The 19,359-nt window shown below is 32.3% G+C and overlaps 2 protein-coding genes, 1 long non-coding RNA gene and 1 pseudogene across 3 annotated transcripts; 1 reads left to right on the top strand and 3 right to left on the bottom strand.

Annotated features, from left to right (window-relative positions):
• Positions 1-182: 182 nt before the first annotated feature.
• LOC125848667 (sulfite exporter TauE/SafE family protein 5-like) lies at positions 183-2,828 on the bottom strand. Its single transcript, XM_049528585.1, has 4 exons — positions 1,916-2,828; positions 1,079-1,213; positions 853-1,002; positions 183-760 (listed from the first exon to the last, which is right to left on the bottom strand). Exons 1-4 carry the CDS (start codon positions 2,708-2,710, stop codon positions 452-454), a joined length of 1,389 nt encoding a protein of 462 aa, XP_049384542.1. The 5' UTR covers positions 2,711-2,828; the 3' UTR covers positions 183-451.
• A 4,888-nt stretch (positions 2,829-7,716) lies between these two features.
• Positions 7,717-17,145, top strand: LOC125848701 (uncharacterized). Its single transcript, XR_007444549.1, has 4 exons — positions 7,717-8,000; positions 8,133-8,164; positions 8,598-8,948; positions 17,050-17,145. It is a non-coding gene; the product is annotated as an uncharacterized LOC125848701 (long non-coding RNA).
• LOC125848697 (cysteine-rich receptor-like protein kinase 44) lies at positions 8,429-11,462 on the bottom strand (annotated as a pseudogene).
• Positions 16,486-19,353, bottom strand: LOC125848674 (cysteine-rich receptor-like protein kinase 10). The gene is made up of 6 exons (XM_049528592.1): positions 19,180-19,353; positions 18,960-19,096; positions 18,601-18,811; positions 18,245-18,482; positions 17,038-17,188; positions 16,486-16,921 (listed from the first exon to the last, which is right to left on the bottom strand). Exons 1-6 carry the CDS (start codon positions 19,217-19,219, stop codon positions 16,562-16,564), a joined length of 1,137 nt encoding a protein of 378 aa, XP_049384549.1. The 5' UTR covers positions 19,220-19,353; the 3' UTR covers positions 16,486-16,561.
• Between the last annotated feature and the right edge of the window lie 6 nt (positions 19,354-19,359).

Consider the following 19,359-nt stretch of genomic DNA (forward strand, 5'->3'; position numbering starts at 1 on the left):
TATTTGTTGAGACTCATGTTTGTCGACCTAACAACTTTTTACTCTACATTCCAGTTTAACTAATTTCAAAAATACTGTTTGATACTGAAGTAGAATTTCATTGAAGAAACACTTTCGGTAAATCATGTCACTCCATATTTGCTAAGTAACGATTCACTGGAAGTTTGTTTCTATGAGAGATAGTAGTAATACAAGCTATTTTATATAAGTAATAATCATGGCTTAAACATAACAATTGGAAATACACAGGTATTTGTAATAATCGTGTGTTGACTCATAATCCAGATTACAAACATTCCATAGCCCCAGTTCACCCGTGTTCTCTAGTAGTATGATATTCTTAACAAAAGCTTCCAAAGAAGCATCTAATTCTTTATAGAGCATAAAAATGCAAGATTTGGACAATGCCTTGAATTGGACCATCTCTTTAAGGCTTCCTCGTTTTCTTATCTTAGCAAGGCTGTTTGAACCCCATGTAATTCCCACTAGTGTAATCCCTCCAGATATCAACAGCTCCAAAACTAGTCATGAGAACAGTGCTTAAAGCCATAACTATGCCAACAGAAAATACAATAAGGGATGCTCTCCCATGATGCTCTATGGCTCTCTGAACCACTACTAATCCAATGATTGAGGCAATACAACATACAACTGCAAAGATGAGGGCATCGTCCACGTGTTCCATCCCTAGAAATAGATATTGCACAGCTGACATGGTAGAGGAAAAAAACACCATGAATGAGCAGGTTGCTGCTGTCACCTGGGGTAAAACAAAGTCATCAGTGTTGTGAGAAAAAGACTCACAAATTTAAGGATAAGTAAGATGGAAAAATAGCAAGTAGCAAAGCTTACTTCAGGAGTTATTCCGACTTGGATTAAGAGGGGACTAATTAGCATTCCACCACCAATTCCAAAAACGCCTCCTAGAACCCCTGCTAGTAGTGCCATTATAGGGAAGAAGAGCTTCCCTGAAGGTCCATGTTTAGTTTCACTGGTTCCTTCCTGCATTTACCGAACCAAGTTAGTTCTTAGTCAACAAGTTAAGCAAACAACATACTCTCTTATAACTTATAAATACCGGTTTCTTGGAAGGCATGTTCTGTTGACTTTCTCTATTATACAAGATCCATGATGTAAAGATGACAGCCATAGGAAACTGAACTGATGAAATGATCCAGTATCCGACTCCACATGCTTCCATTGGAATGATGCCCTGTACATAGATTTGAACAGTTTCTGTTACAATGTTACAAACAAGTAACCTAGCTTTTAAAAAATTCTTACTGCCTCATCATCACTTTTCTTTTTCTTTCCTTGTCTTGCAATTAGCGTCCTTAAAATTGGCAATAACACATCTCAAGTCTATAATCTGAAGTACTAGACCCTACTTTCTTTCCCGTTTCAAGATTGAAGAAAGTGAAAGATAATGTGTATCTCTCAACTTAATGTCTTTTATTCTATTATTATGCTAGAAAGGGACTAGAGTCGTATGGCGTATGCTAAGCTGAATTTAAGTACTTCTTCCCATTTCATTTTGTTTGTCTTACTTTCATGGTCTCAACACAAATTCTCACAATTCTGAAAGAAGACAGGAATTGGAGTCATGTTACTGATGCTACCAACTACCAAAAGTAGTGTAAAAAAAGGAGAGAAAACAGCAGTGTACCAAAAAAGAAGATGAGAAATAAAAATGAACTTAACCTTAAAAGGGAACACAGAAAAGTACTCAAGAAGTCCAAATACTTGTAAACCTGAAGTAAATTAGATTACTTCCAGGGACTTAAGGTCACATGATGCATCATATATAAGACTAAGTTATGGCATAAAGTGTCCAAAAAAGGAAAATTCAAGACAAATGAAAAAGAAACGTGTACACAAAAGAAGAGAAGTGAAGACAAGATAAAAGTAGGCATACTTGTCCATATTGATTTCCACGAAGAAGATAGAGGAAAAAGAAGGAAAACCAGAACATCACCAACATCCCCATTTTCATCCATGGAATGTTGCTAACTATTCCTCCCTTTCCTTCCTTCTTCTCCAACAAAGCCTCATCATCTTCATCACAACTTTCATTTTTCAGCAACCCATTTTCCAATTCTTGTTTTCCATTTTCCAATTCTGATTCCAATTTCCAATAAAAGAAGCCTGATTTACATGTCTTGAAAGTGCAAAAACCAAGAAACAGAGCAAACAGTATAGTGATAAGCCATTCTGGGAGTACCCTATTGCATATAACTCCAATACTGACACCCAACAACATGCATGGCTCCGACAGCAATGCTATATCAAAATCAATCAAAACCTTGCCTCCATATTTGGTACTTTTAACAAACATGTTAGTTACAACATTAGCAATAGAGCCACCTGTGACCATAAATGCAGAAAAACTTGAAGCTGTTTTGAGGTCTACACCAGCAATTATAGTAAGAATTGGTACATACAAACCTCCACCTCCAATCCCACCAGCACTTGATATAGAAGCTGCTAAAAAACAGAGCACTCCTGCTACTGCAGTTGAAACTCCAAATTTTAAACCCACATCTTCTTGTTTCTGCTTCTGATTAGCCCTCCATTCATAAATTGCATTCAAGAATTGATCCAATTTAGGGATATCTGAGGTGGGGTTTGTCTGTTTTGCTATAGAAAATCTACAAGATGCCAAAAAAAAAAGAAAAAATATAAACTTTAAGTAGTTGTTGTGACAATTCATTTTCTTGAATTTTTTTTGTCACAATGAGAGAGTGCTTTGGAGTAGGAGGGGTTTCTATGATAGTGTTGTGGCTTAAAAGAATGATGATTTAAAATAGGCCTAATACATAAATATATCTTTAACTTGCTTCATCTAGTATCTATATTCTCTAATTTTGGGTCTACACAAGTAGACACTTAAATTTGTACAAAATTGAACTGTAGACACATGCTTCATATATGACACTTTATGTAGCAATTCACATCCTAAATGACGTCCTATGTATAATATGCCACGTAGGATGCATGTGTATATTTATTTAATTTTATACATGTTTGAGTGTCTATTTGTACACACGAAGTATGTATGGTGCATTTATGAGACTTAGTGAAGTAGTACAAAATGCATGGGGGTAACTAGAATTGTTTTGCCACTTGTCAACCAATTGTCTACATCATCAACATCCAAGCATATATATTTGGCTTGTTAACAGTGGAGTTGCTTCTTAGGATGGTATAATATATAGTATATAATGGCGACTGATCAAATTGCTACTCTTTTAAGTGAAGAAATTGAAGGGATTGAGGAATAAGTTGAAATAGAGACAGATGAATGCTTAAAGGCTCAAGCTCTACATAACATTAATTGTCTTTATGGCAATAGCACGTATTTGAGAACAATAAATAAGCAGAATCTGAAAATGACTTGTTGAGAAAATTTAAGGCTCGAATTACCAAAGGAACAAAAAGATGGACGCTCCTAAGGTAATTTTTTTTTTTAGAAAACAGAAGTAGGAGCATATATGCATGTACCCTAAGAAGTTGAAAACCTTAGACCCTATAATGGGATGGGGGCATTAATTAAAAAAAATAGTTACAATCTGTTGTTAATCTGTTGCGATATAATATGTAGCTAACATAATTTTATAATAATTCGTCACTAATCTATCGGTAACTTATTAAAATTACGATTTTCTATTGTTTATATAACGTTGTCTATATGCCGCGAAAGTGCTAGTTTTTTAAAAGATAGGAGCAATAAAAAGTATTTGCAAGTATTGATTGAAAATGTCTCGTATATGAAGACTTTAAATAACTAATTTAAAACCAAAAAATCTATATAATTTTTTTTTTTTTTGTTAAAAACTAAAATATCCAACAAACTAAACAAAATCTAATAAGAATTTAAAATTTAAATAAACAAACTAATAAGTATGGTATATTACAACAAACTAAACAAAATCTGATAGTAATTTAATATTTAAACTCATTCTAAAACTAGCAACTTAATCATAATGCTAATTTTTTTTAGTGCAGTTACTAGTAACTGAAGCCAAATTCAACACCCCTTCTCTTCTGAAATATGAAAAACTCCTCCTTCTTCTTTTACTATTTTCTCATTAGTTCAACCTAAAAATTTTCGTATACAAAATGTTGAGTCCCACATCAAGCTGATTCTAATTCTATGACTTGCAAATGTCATGATGATTAGCCTGGTACAGTGGTACTCCCAAGCACTGGCGGAGCCAGGAATTTAGCCAAGGTGTGCAATTTTATTTTTTATTTATGTTAAGATTGTACAAAATTAAATATACATTCATAATAGTTAATATTTAACCTGTATACATCATATAATCTTCCATCAAATAGTGTATATCAGATCATCTTTTGCCTTAGATAGCTCCGCCCATACTCTCACCTAGGTAGAATATAATAGACGAAAATGACGTGTGTAACTTGCTTTTAAATCAATTGATACATCACGCGAATAAACTTATTTTTGGAGTGCTTGTGTCACAAAAACGGATGAAATGAAGCATCATCGAAGCTTCTTGGATTTGATAAGTTGGATGATTAATTTTTGGCTTCCTTGCTGGGGTAAACTTGGAAAAATATGAATGCATGTGCTCACTATTTACAAATCGAATAATAAATATATATTATTCTTATATAAACGGTTGTCAATTAAATATAGTTCATTAATATACATTTTCAGGGTGTAAGTAATATTGTATTTTATTTTTGGAAAATTTTTTTCATTCGAAAAATCACTAAGGCAGTTTCTTAAATACCTTATTTCCTAATAGCTACTAATTATGAGAATAGTACTAGTATATGTAGTTCTCTCTAACTCTTATTTTCTTCATGCTTGTTAATTAGTAGAGGTTCGTTATTTCATTAGGATTGAGAGGGTAACACCTAGCCCCCTTGCTTGTACTTATTTCTATTGAGGATTTTTATTTTAATAGCTAATTCAGAATCCATATGTTTCAGATTCTAACTCTATAATTCTTTCAAATAGTTTTGTCGCATTATTTTTTTTCTCTTTTTATGTATGTACCTATTTTCCGAACTCAACTCTTTTCCTTTTAGTTAGCATAAGTTTTTGTCCTAATTTGAAAACGTCTTATGGACCTGCAAAGATAATGGAGGAACAACACTTACTAATTTTCCAAAAAAAGAAAACCATTGACAATTGAATTACTAGTAATTAAGATATGTATTTGAACACAAAAACAAATAACAAAACATTTTATCTTGAGATTATAAGGTTAACAATATGATTTTTTTTTTTAAAAAAAACAATAGTGCCTATTAACACAATCAAGACCAAAATATTTCTTTCTTTTTCAGCTATTAAGACAAGGTTGGTTTCAGCGGCAATTGCACCTGTAACCAGGGAAATGGTAAAAACGTAACGTGTTTATACCAACTTTTGTTAGTTTAAATGAAAGACAAAAAAATCAAATCACTTGTTATCTCTTATTAAGTGATAAATGTGTATTTATAAGACACATATCTTGCATTTGTTGATTTGATGTTAACACTTATGCTGATATTTACCTAAAAAAAGTGAGTGCACATATTATTCGACTCAAATTATATATATACATACCAATAAAGTTTTCAAGAACATCTATCTAGCTGGATGATTGAGCCTATAGAATCCATCTTTTTGATGTTCTTATCCACAGTGAATCAAATATTGCCATCTTTTTTGCCACTACACGCTTTCAAAGAATTTTGAGCATTTTTTGCTTAATAGGCAGCAATTTTCCTAGTTATTTTTTGGGATAAGGGTCTGAAAAATATCTCAACTTTGGTCGGATTTGCTGTTGCGATACTAAACTTTCATAAGGACCTATTACCACCCTAGACTATTTAATACCATATTTTTTATCCCCTGAACTATTTAATAGTGTATTTTAAAGGTATATATGTACCCACGTGGCTACATTACTATTTATAATTTTGCATTATTTTTTATGTTCACGTGGACAAATATATATGTTTAAAATACGGTATTAAATAGTCTAGGGAGGTAATAGGTCTTCATGAAAGTTTAGTATCGCAACAGCAAATCCGATCAAAATTAGGATATTTTTAAGACCCTTATTCCTATTTTTTAAAAAAAGTAAAAAATTTCCATGAAGATAATATCTTACAGTACATTATCAGATGCTACATGAAAGTGGAAAAGAGTGAAAGAAAAATGGCAGGGATACTAAAATGACTCAAAACTTTGGTTATATAGCTTTAATTTGTATAGTATAACTTTATAGTATTGGTTGTGGTACCAATTTATATTCATGCTACTCTTCAATATTTCAAGAGTGATTTCTTCTCGAATCTTATCGTCTTTAAAATCTGGCCGTAGTGATGAAAGATAAGATGGTACCACCATTCATCCCATACTCCGTCGTGGCACTTTTCAAATTTCGAGATTCAAACAAATCTATTTTTGATCGTGAATTTTTTATATATCTTTTAAATATTTTGAATTGCCAATTATTTTGACTTTTTATAGTACTTTTTACGTAGTTTGTAAATATATAAATTTCATTTCAAAAAATTTGAAGATTCCATGCGCAAATTTTCAATCAAACTTAAATTGTTTTGACTCTTGAAAAATGAAAAGTGCCACATAAATTGGGACAATTAGTAAAGACCTTTGCTGGTGGTAACAGATAGTAATGTCCAAACTAATTAGATTCAAGCTAGTTAAACAAAGTTGGCCTCATTTCACATTTATACCCTCCAACTTTGGGTGTCAATAAATAGACACTTAAACTTGAATAAAGTTGAGCAAGTAGACATATGAGTCCTCTGTGGCATAATACACATAGGACACCACGTAGGACGCAAATTGCCATGTAGGATGCCACATAGGACGTGTGTGTCTATTTGTTCAATTTTATACAAGTTTAAGTGTCTACTTGTGCACACTTAAAGTTGGAGGACATAAATATAAAATGAGGCAAAGTTAAAGGGCATATTTATGTATTATGCCTTCTTTCTTTTTATCAATATTCTCTTGTAATTTTAAGCAATATACGTATCCTGATAAACTAAATGGTTTTCTGAGACTATAATACTGTCTATCCTTATAACCAAATGCATGTTGCTGTGCACATTTAAGCATCATAATTTAAATGCATGTTTTTGTGCAAATTTAACCCTTAGTTATCTCTATTTTTCATTTTGCGCTATGTTTTTTTTCTTTAACTGTTTCGACATTTTATTGAAACAATCAGAATTGACATATCAATAAGAGCTGTAGTTGAATAAAATATGATTTATATCAAATTTTATATCGTAATAGTACATGATAAGTGCAATAAAAAGATAGTCTTTGCAAGCAATGGAATTCCATGTTTTTGAAAGAGTAATTAGAGATGGAGAAAAAGTATTGAAAGGTGTAGTTGACTGGACTATATTTGCATGAGCAGAAAAAACGTTTACAATTTCTGAGAAACACACGTTAATCAATGAATAAACATGATGACCATATTCATGAATGATCACCTAACGTTTCACACCAGTTTTCATTTTGATGCTTCAACTAAGACTTGTACCAATTGTATTCACATGCAAAATGCGTCTATTGATATTTTCAAGTGCTACTTGTGGAGAAGTTTTATTTTGAGTGAGACAGGTACACCATAATTGTCTGCTTCTTCCTCATTTCGTATAACTCTTCTTCTCGATTCCTTTTTAATATGATTGTAGTCAGGGGCGAATCTAGGTTGTCAAGTAAGGGTTCCCAGGAACAAGTAGCTTTTGCTCAAATTCTATAAATGTATTCACTAAATATTTGACTATGAACCTATTTATTATTGTTTATTAACTTGAAATCGTTGTACGGACCCATAAACTTTAAATTTATATCCTCTCTGATTTTTTGTTGAAGCTGATTGATCTGGATACCCTACTGTGCATTGATACAAAATTCATCAGCTTCATCTTTACAGCCTTATTGATGCTTTGAGTTTCTCCCTTGGTGACTCAAATTCAAAATCTTAGGGTTAGAGGTGAGGAGTGATTACCATCCGAGCAACTCTCTATTGTCGAAATGGTGGCAGATCAATATCAGTTTTTTCTTTGGAATTGACAAAGTGACTTAGAATTTATTGAATTCTAACAACTCTTATGTATGTATACAGGACTCAGGAGTGGATGAGAACAAGCCAACAAGGTTGGAAATTTTGGGCCTACTTGTTCTTCTTTAATTTGAATATGATTTCAGAAATGAAATTCAACTGATATTTACTTATATCTTCTTTTTCCCCTCTATGTTTTTGTAGAAAATAGTGTAATCGGCCGGGACCCTGTAATTAATCATGTTTAAGTGTAATTAGTAAGTCACATAACTGCAATTAGTTAGAAGTCAGTCTATAAATATATAGCAGTTTCATTAGTGTAATAGCTAATACATATGAAACAAGTTGGAATTTCGTATGAAGGGTATTATGTCTTAAGGATGTTAACGAGGGGATAACTCAGTTATCGATGCCTCATTATGTGATGAACTAATAGATTTACTTTTGGCTAATTCTCTAGGTCCTGATGATCTTGAATTGTATTCTTGAGTAAGTGAAAACTCTGAAGTAATATCGTCGTGTGTATAGTATGCAGGCCCTGAAGGCAGGGGAAGATTCAGAGATAGGCTACTGAGCATGAGAACTACTGCAGCCATGGTTGGTCTATCAGAAATATTTTCTTGAACGCACAGTAACGCTATATGAACGCATCTCATTATGTCCCGAACCACCAGTCCTGAGCTTCCCCTCAACATGGGGTCTATCAAATTTGTAGTTGTTTCTTCGCACCAGTTCATCCAAGCCTGTCACATTTTAATACAGAGTTTGAACTCTTACATCGACAATGTAAAGAATTTGATGCATAAGGATGGTCTCCCAACTAGTTCGGCATTCAGGGGTAGTTGATTAATTAACTTGGTTACTTACATAGCTTAGAAGGTCTTCCAGCGATTCTCCATTTCTGAAACAAGTGTTTTTTTGGCCACTTACAATTTCAAGGACTAGTACTCCAAAGCTAAAAACATCTGATTTCACTGAGAATTGCCCGTGCATTGCATACTCCGGTGCCATATGTTGANTTTATACTTAGAACATTTCAAAAGGTGATTTTTCTAAAAGTTAGGAAAATTACGACACGACACCATATATCCACTGCAAAGAAAAAACATAAAATTACAAGACTTTTCTAGTAATCGGTACCTTAATTGTAGGGACGACTAAATTTCTAGTCAAAATTAAGGTGCAAAAACAAAAATGAGATAACGTTCCTGAAGCAACTACATAACAAATTAAAATTCATCTTACACATTCTAGTAATTTCAAGGAATCATTCGTTTTACGAGTAGTAGTAAGATTTTTGTTCTTGCTTGCTAAATGGTTAAAGAATCCTTAATTCCGAGAGATATGAAATTAAACAGTCTTATCTAATGAGAGTTGTACAACTTACTAGGTCCCAACAATTCTGGTTGTGCTGCCTTGAGTTTCATCCAGGGCAAATAACCTTGCCATGCCAAAGTCTGAGATTTTAGGATTCATTTCTGCATCAAGTAGAACATTACTAGCTTTGAGATCACGATGAATGATCCGAAGCCTAGAATCCTCATGAAGATAAAGGATCCCCTTAGCAACGCCTCCTATGATTTTGGATCTCCTTTCCCAATCCAATTGCCTACGTTTAACTGGATCTGTGCTCCCATTGGACAAATGTTAAACGAAGAGCATAAATTATTAATGCTCAAGCTCCATATCTTATAAAAGATTTAGCTTATTTATATGAAAAGTGTAGAAGAATTACACTATCAAGTTAACTAAATGTTAAACAATACATACCAAATAGAAATTTGTCAAGGCTTGCATTGGGAACAAATTCATAGACAAGAAGTCTCTCTGTTCCATCGAAACAAAATCCTTGCAATCTAATCAAATTCCTATGTTGAAGCCTTGCAACCAACAAGACCTCGTTTTTGAATTCTAGATCTCCTTGGCCTGAATCTATTGACAATCTTTTCACTGCTACTTCTTGTCCATTTGAAAGCACACCCTGAAGCATATCATAACAAGTGGAAATTATGAATTTGAAGTGAAACTAACTCTTGTACATTTTTATTTATTTTGGGATACTATCGCAGTAATTATTATGCAACAATTAGGACTAATCACCTTGTACACAGGACCAAATCCACCTTCTCCCAACTTATTAGCACTTGAGAAGTTATCTGTTGCTGCTCTAATTGTAGAGAGATCATACTGCAAGGATTCTGCAGTATCAATATCGTCCACATGTGTACCTTTATTAACATAGCAATTTAAAACAAATCAGCAAAGCATAGATTTAGAAATCAACTTTCCTTAATCATTGTCTACTAACAAGTCACTCTTACTCTGAATTTTGTCCATAAGCTTCCTCTTTCTCATCTTCATCAAGATGACAAAAGTACAAAGCATAAGAATTATCGTTGCAACAGTTGACACAACAATGATAATAACTATTCTAGCATATTTATCATCCTTTCCTGCAAAGTCGCTCCGACCTAGCATCAATCTAATTAGTGAGTAATAAATTCTAGTATTAAATATCAGCTAAAGTTGTATAAGGCCAATTAATCCTCTTCTTTACAGAAAAGTCAATATATAGAATTCACCTGGTGGTGGAGAATGAGATTCGACCGCCACCTGTTTGAAGAAGCGATAACTCTGATAACGGAAGTTGCACCTAGGCCCTATTTGTCTACTGCCTCTATTGCCATTACAGGGACAAGTAGCCATAGCTCCATAAGCATTCGTTAAGCAATCAGAGCAATCCTGAGGAGACAAATCAGGAGTACATTGCACAAGTGCATATATAGTCTGATCATTTGGAACCGTGGCACTACCAGTGGCATATTTACGAAGGGGATCGCCATTTGCAGCTTCGCCTCGTAAACTATCCACTAATTTCTTGAGCTCCCTGTTAAACTCTTCGGGTATTGAGGCATTTCCAGAATCCCACATGTAGAGCAGAGGATCATTCGACGAGGTGCCAATGATTGATCGAGAAGTGTACTGTAACATACAGTCATCATAGCCACCAAAAGCTTCTTTCTGTTCTGGACATGACCGTACAAGCTTTTGAGCAGTGTTATTGACACAATTGCGACATTCTTGTAGCTCCACATCTCCTCTACAGAGCACAATAGCACTGACTATGTCGGTGTTTCGGCCAACGGAAGCGTTGTAGAAACCATATTCATCGATATTTGAAGAAAGGGATGAAAGGAGTGTGTTAAGATTGCTCTGCTATACACTATTTTGAGTGTAGTTACCATTGAGACCACAATCGGAGAATAGTAAATCAGGCTGAGCTATGATGAGATAGTGAAAATAAATATGAAAAACAAGAAAGACTTGCAATTTCTGATGAATAGCCATGGAGGGTAAGCTTCATTAGTAGAACTAAGATATTTTAAATAAGGTTAGATATGTAATTGATCTGTGCTTATACGAGAGTAAATATTTTAAAAGATCACTCAACTTTGAGAATTTATCTAGCAAAGTCATTAAACTTTGTTTTATGTCAATAAAATCACTCAACTTAAGTTTTTGTATCAAAAAAATCATTTAACTATATTTATCATTAAAAAGCGAAGCTTTTAAAAATTTTGGTCCATATTTCCTACTGTCACCTGACAACAATTGAATTCCATTCACCGTTTAATACTGTTATGTTTATCACTTCCCTAATTGAATTTCAGTTAACTAAGTAGTGGAAAAAATATATGTATGTACAATATAATTTACTTGAATAACAAATGATATTAGAGGAATCAATAGGATTCGATCTTAAAGATTATGAACACAGATAAATTATGTACTTAGAGATTTGACGAAACAACCCAGTAGTCATTTCATGAAATATTGTTGAACTAATTCATGGACCAGATCCAACTACTACTTGTATTTATATATTTGTTTTTGTACATTTTTTTTTTTTGTCAAAACGACATCCAACAGATCCAATTCCATAGCCATTTTATTTTTCATTTTCCTTATAAACTTCTCCATAGTTGATTCATGGAATAAAAATCGTTCACGTCGCCCTATAAAACATTAATTTCTTACTTCCATGACATAATTTATAATGGTGAATGTCAAAAAGGCAACATCAGCTGTAGTGGGAGCTCCAGTTAGCAGGGAAATTTTTTGCAACATTGACTGGTCAAAATTATTTTGGAGATTTAGTTATATTTGATGATCCAATTGCTTTGGATAATAATTAATACTCATTTAAATCCAGTTGGAAGAGTAGCAGATCTATACGCATTATATATATTTTAATGTTAACTTTAATTAAATGATTTTATTGATATAAAGGTTTAAATTGAATGATTTTTTTGATATAAAACAAAGTTTAATGATTTTACTAGATAAATTATTAAAGTTGAGTGACCTTTTGAGATATTAACTCGCTTATAGGGGGTGCCAAAAGAATTTGTACTGAAATATGTATGTAAAAAATGGATCATAATCCAATCCATTTAATTTTTATTAAGTTTTAATTTATTTATTTTTTAAGTATATAAATAATTTTTATTTACCTTGGTTGTTATAAAAGATATCTCATTAAAATATATTAACAAAACTTTTCATGGGTTAAATTGAGCTGTGCATTGGATGAATTAAAATAAAATAGACTAAAAATGATTTGGCGTAATAAATAGGAAGTCAGTCAACTCTTGACTTGGGTATTCTCTTTGGCCGACGTTGACAAGTTGACTTTTAGACAACACACCGAAATGGTGGGAAATTTCCACTTATTTACACGTTGTATGCATTACCTCCTGAACTTGAAGCTTTTTATTTGGTGTACATCTAAACTAAATTCTATTTTAATTATCCCGAACTTGTTTATTCCTCCGTGGCGTACACCTTTATTGTCCACCTGCTCCTATTGTGACTACACGCGCGACAGCTGTCACAAGTGATGACGTGGATTTCCACCTGGATAAATAATAGCCACCTAGATAAATTAATATGACAAAAATAAATATCAAACCTTCTCACCTTCTCACCTAAAACTTTCGGACTAAGCTTCTCACTAAAACTTCCGGACTAAACCCGAAAATCTTCAAGAAATTAATATTTAGTAACGGAGAACTCAGATTAAATGCCAACACAACACTTTTAATGTTGGGAATAATATTTATTCATTGGATAGTTTTTCTTAAATTTATTCATTGTTTAAAAGTTATTTTTGGATTTGGGTTTTTCTAGACATGAAGTTGGTCGATTAAATTTCAAATTTGTTTGAAATTCTTACCAAGTAAGTGTTAATCTTTGTTTCCTTTACTTTTCATTTACATTTTGCCCTATTTTTCGTTTAAAATATGCCAAATATTAAAGAAAAATGAAGATTTTACGTTTTTTTACCGTTGTAGAGTTATGATGTAGCAAAAAATCACTTCCTCACGCGCCTAGTAGAGTGTGTTGTCAATTTCTACGCCAGGTGGACAATAAAGGTGTACGCGACGGAGGAATAAACAAGTTTGGGGGGTAATTAAAACGAAATTTAGTTTAGGTGTACACCATATAAAAAGCTTCAAGTTCAGGGGGATAATGAGTACTTTTGCCTTCTTTTTTATTCTTTTCTTTCCTATTTACAATTTTATATTCCTAATTATTTGTTCACTTTTTTTTTCGTTCTTGATTGCTTATCCATTTTGACAAATTAAGAAAAAACAACTTCTTCTTTTTTTTACCTATTATACCATCAATTAATTACTTCTTGAAAATCTTAAGTTTTTAATGCATCAATTTAATAATTAATAGGGGTAAAATGATAAATTCACTATGTTAATAATTATTTTTTTAATAGGTGTGTCAATTCAAAAGTGCACAAGTAATTAGGGACAGAGGCAGTATATACTATAGGATGATTTCTCTTGAATTTTAACTTCTAGAATAAGATATCTCAAACCATCTCCAACCCAACACCAAATTTTACCCCAAATCCTATATTTGGTGTAAAATTTGGTGTTTTGAACTCCAACCCACACCATTTTTTACACCAAATTTGGTATGTGAATAGTGTTACACCAAATTTGGTGTATGACTATTTATCACACCAATTCACTTTTTGAATATTTTAATATTTTTTCTGTATACAAACTTTTAATTAAACTTTATATAAATTGTATTTTTAAATTAAATCTCTTGTATATTTAATTATTTTTTATGTAATATTTTTATAATATTAATTTTAGATATAAAATTTAGCTTTTTTATAAATTAATTTTTCTATATATGACTTTTTCTAAAAATTAAATTTATGTTAATTCTACTATAAACTATAATTGGATATAACTACAATTAACCTTCACAAAAATTAAAAATGCAAACATATAATTTTTTAAACAAATAATACAATGTACTTAAAAATAACCGAAAATAATAAACATTTAACAAAGAAGCTCATTTTGAACTACGTAATGCATTAATAGAACATTTATGGGAGCACCGTAGTGATCTTGAAAGTTGANTCTAAACGACACACAGAAGGCAAGACACAGAAATGACCAAGAGGGTCATTACAGTTTATTTAATTGTATTTCATTAATGATTTTACTTTTATTTGTATTATCCATTATTATGTATAATGTATAATATTTGCTAGCAATTTATATTATTTAAAAAAATTATGGTACGAAATAATTTTATATTAAACAATTATGAAAGGAAATAATATGAATTATACATGGTGAATGTTTTAGAAAGAATTTATGAAATAAGAAAATATAAATGAAATAAGAAATAATAAAATAATAATGAAGAGATGGAAAAATATTCCTTTTTGTGTAAAATTTGGTGTGGTGGATTGGAGTTAATTACACCAAAAATAGTGCTGACATCAAATTTGATGTAAAAATTGATGTTTGGGTTGAAGATGCCCTCACTGCAAAATCTACACGTCTTGTACTTGATACACGAATATGTAAAAGATATACATATAAAATCATATTATCATTATTTATTTAATAACCGCAAAGTCTTGAAGTGAAAAGTTAAAAAGACTGAAATATCCATTAGATATTGAGTTCATTTAACCCTTCAAGCACTCATTATTTTAAGAACTTTAACTCTTTAAGTGAACACAGTTAATGGCCAGCTTTTAGTAATTCAATCTATCAGTAAGATAAATACCTTTCATTTTGTTTAATAGTGCATCTATTAAGGCTCAAGAGTGAAATACCTAATTATGAAGAACTAAAGAGTCGCACGTTACCTTTAGCCATGCATTACTAGTTCAAAATTAGTGCACAAGTACATAAAATATACTTTTATATGAAAAATATAATTATTAATCATGCTTGGTAAAACTAAATAACATCATATTATATTAAAAATAAAGAATATCCAGGAAAAAAGTATAGAACATTCATACGTATCTTCTCTATTACTATATAATAACCGTGATTGAGAGAAGTAGTAAAATCACATCTAAATTTAGCATAAATCATTACTTTCATTTTGAACGGTGCCTAGTAAAGTACCGGCAGACTTGGCTATATGAACTTAAAATGTCCCCGATCTGTTGCAACGGTGGCACATCAGCATTTGATTTGGTCAGTTTTCTTTGGAATTGACAAATTGACTAAGAATTTATGGAGTTCTAACAAGTAACAACTCTTATGTATGGACAGTTGTGGATGAGAACAAGCCAACAAGGTTAGAAATTTTGGGCCTACTTGTTCTTCTTTGAAAATGATTTCAGAAAAGAAATTCAACTGATCCTTACTTGTATCTTATTTTCGTTTTCTCCTTATGTTTTTGTAGAATATAGTGGAAGCTCAATACAACAAAAATAATTTTTAGCGGCATTAATTATTGACATTAATAAAGAGTGTTAAAGTCTTTACCGGCATTAGTTAAGTGTCATTAGAACCAATGTCGCTAAAGGCTTTAAGGATATATACAAAGAGTGTTAATTGCCGCTAAAAATACATATTTAGCGACAATTAATTCCTAATGATCATTTTTGATGTAATGAAGCGGCCAGAACCCTGTAATTATTATTAATTAAATTAAAGTGTAACTAGTTAGTTACATAACTGCAATTATATTAGTCTTATATATATATATAACAGTTGGTTACTGTTACTGNCGGCATTAAATATTGACATTAATAAAGAGTGTTAAAGTCTTTACCGGCATTAGTTAAATGCCATTAGAACCAATGTCGCTAAAGGCTTTTAGGATATATACAAAGAGTGTTAATTGCCGCTAAAAATACATATTTAGCGGCAATTAATTCCTAATGATCATTTTTGATGTAATGAAGCGGCCAGAACCCTGTAATTATTATTAATTAAATTAAAGTGTAACTAGTTAGTTACATAACTGCAATTATATTAGTCTTATATATATATAACAGTTGGTTACTGTTACTGTTACGTAAGTGTAATAAGTAATACATATGAAACAACTTGGATCACGAAAATCATTAAAAAATCAATCTCATCAATTCTAGACTAAGTACTGCAGTTGGAAAAAATAACACAGTAATTCAGGAAATAAAGTTAACGAGGGTATAACTCAGTTATGGATGCCTCATTACGTGATGAAGAAATAGATTTATTTTTGGCTAATTCTCTAGGTTCTGACGATCTTGAATTGTACTCTTTAATAAGTGAAATCTCTGGGCTAATATCGTTGTGTGTGTAGTATGCATCAGGCCCTGAAGGCACGGGTAGACTCATAGAGAGGCTACTGAGCATGAGAACTACTGCAGCCATAGTTGGTCTATCACCAATATTTTCTTGAACGCACAATAAAGCAATGTGGATGCATCTCATTATGTCTCGAACCAGTCCTGAACTTCCCCTCAACATGGGGTCTATCAAATTTGTAGCTGTTCCTTCGCGCCAGTTTGTCCATGCCTGCAATATTATAATTCAGAGTTTAAACTCTATACATCGACAATGTAAAAGAATTTGATGCATAAGGATAGTCCCAACTATTGAAGTGTAGTTGATCAATTAACTTAGTTACTTACATAGCTTAGAAGGTCTTCCACAGATTCTCCATTTCTGAAACAAGTGTTTTTTTGGCCACTTATAATTTCAAGGACTAGTACTCCAAAGCTAAAAACATCTGATTTCACTGAGAATTGCCTGTGCATTGCATACTCTGGTGCCATATATCCACTGGAAATTAAAGACAACATAAATTACAAAACTTTTCTAGTATTCGGTACCTTAATTGTGGGGACGACTAAAATTCTAGTTCAACAAAATTGAGGTGCGAAAACAAAAATGAGATAAAGTTCCTGAAGCAACTACATTACAAATCAAAATTCATCTTACCTATTCTAGTAATTCTAAGGAATGGTTTATTTACGAGCAGTATTGAGGTTTTTGTTCTTGCTTGCTAAATGGTTAAAGAATCTCTCCGAGCAATATGAAAATAAACAGTCTATCTAATGAGTAGAGCTGTCAATATGTGCTGACCCACCCCATTCGAGCTAATCCATACAGGCTTTGAAATTTGACGGGTCAGGCCGGGCTAGCCATTTTGGTGTGAGCCAGAAAATAATCGGTCCAGCCCACAAGTACGTGGGCTACGAGCTTTGCCGGATCAACCCTCTTTTCTTAAAAGTATATTTTTATAATTTTTTTAAATTAAATTATATTTTAAAAATATTTTTATAAATATTGACAAGACAATATTACATGGTGTTAGTGTTACTACTTGTTAATTAGATCCACAAATAAAATTATCTTTATAATATATATTAAGTTTAATTTCAAGTAAAAACATAAAAAGCTAAATAGAAATATTAACCTAATAGTTTTCCAATGATCATAATAAAATACAAAAACTATGACAATATTCATTAGGCTACGACATATGCAGTGAGGAAATTTTTATTTTATGTAGTACATATTTTATTAACATAATTTGTATTTAAATTGTAATATTTCAAACTTCAAAACAAATTTTGAATTTAAACTCTTGTTATTTTTAATAATTTATCTTATTTTTATTATTTTATTAATTTTTATATGGCCACGGACCGGCGCTATCCATATTTCTCAAGCCCCACAAATCGACAAGCTTATTCAGGCTGGGCTAAAAAACTTTTTTCTGAAATGAGCTCTAAAAATCGTAGCTCGACCCTATCAAATCACGGGTTAAGTTAGGTCAGCTCAATTGGCCTAGCCCATATTGACGGCTCTACTAATCAGAGTTATACAACTTACTAGGTCCCAACAATTCTGGTTGTGCTGCCTTGAGTTTCATCCAGAGTAAATAACCTTGCCATGCCAAAGTCTGAGATTTTAGGATTCATTTCTGCATCAAGTAGAACATTACTAGCTTTGAGATCACGATGAATGATCCGAAGCCTAGAATCCTCATGAAGATAAAGGATCCCCCTAGCAACGCCTCCTATGATTTTGGATCTCCTTTCCCAATCCAATTGCCTACGTTTAACTGGATCTGTGTTCCCATTAGACAAATGTTAAACATAGAGCACTTATATAAGATTTAACTTCTACATATGGACAGTGTAGAAGAATTACACTATCAAGTTAACTAAATGTAAAACAATATATACCAAATAAAAATTGGTCAAGGCTTGCATTGGGAACAAATTCATAGACGAGAAGTCTCTCTGTACCATCAAAGCAAAATCCTCGCAATCTAACCAAATTCCTATGTTGAAGCCTGGCAACCAACAAGACCTCGTTTTTGAATTCTAGATCTCCTTGGCCTGAATCTATTGACAATCTTTTCACTGCTACTTCTTGTCCATTTGGAAGCTTACCCTGAAACATAATATGAGAACAAGTTGAAAAGTTATGAATTATTAGTAAGTAGTATTGTTCCTCCAACTAGGTTGTTATGCAACACGGTCCTCATTTGTATACACTGACAGTTTAAAGAATAGTTACAACCTAAGTAATGATATATCACCTTGTACACAGGACCAAATCCACCTTGCCCCAACTTATTAGCATCTGAGAAGTTATCCGTTGCTGCACTAATTGCTGAAAAATCATATTGCAAAGATTCTGCAATACTATCATCTTCCATAGATATACCTTCAACAACTAGTAGCAATAGCAGAGAACAAATTAGTGAAAAATGGTTTTCAATTTTCCTTGATCATTGTAGGTTAATAAACCACACTTACTCTCTCTTCTGTTCACCAACTTCCTCCTTCGCCTCCTCATCAAGATGACAGAAATACAACCAATAAGAATAACAATTGTGACAATGGGTACAAGAATAATAATGACAGTTCGTGCGGTTTCGTCATCCTTTCCTACAAAAATGCTTCAAATTAGTATCACAAGCACCACAGAGTATAGAA

Source organism: Solanum stenotomum, chromosome 12 (genome assembly GCF_019186545.1).
Source record: "Solanum stenotomum isolate F172 chromosome 12, ASM1918654v1, whole genome shotgun sequence".
NCBI classification, from domain to species: Eukaryota; Viridiplantae; Streptophyta; class Magnoliopsida; order Solanales; family Solanaceae; genus Solanum; species Solanum stenotomum.

What these genes read in the sequence shown, in the direction of transcription:
- LOC125848674 (XM_049528592.1), bottom strand. Translation starts at nt 19,219, where the DNA reads ATGAGGAGGCGAAGGAGGAAGTTGGTGAACAGAAGAGAGA. An exon ending in GTTGGTGAACAGAAGAGAGA is followed by an intron (nt 19,097 to 19,179) that starts GTAAGTGTGGTT and finishes TATTGCTACTAG; the next exon opens with TTGTTGAAGGTATATCTATG. An exon ending in ACCAGAATTGTTGGGACCTA is followed by an intron (nt 17,189 to 18,244) that starts GTAAGTTGTATA and finishes TTTAATTTCCAG; the next exon opens with TGGATATATGGCACCAGAGT.
- LOC125848667 (XM_049528585.1), bottom strand. Translation starts at nt 2,710, where the DNA reads ATGAATTGTCACAACAACTACTTAAAGTTTATATTTTTTCTTTTTTTT. An exon ending in ACATGCCTTCCAAGAAACCG is followed by an intron (nt 1,003 to 1,078) that starts GTATTTATAAGT and finishes CGGTAAATGCAG; the next exon opens with GAAGGAACCAGTGAAACTAA. An exon ending in AAGTCGGAATAACTCCTGAA is followed by an intron (nt 761 to 852) that starts GTAAGCTTTGCT and finishes GTTTTACCCCAG; the next exon opens with GTGACAGCAGCAACCTGCTC.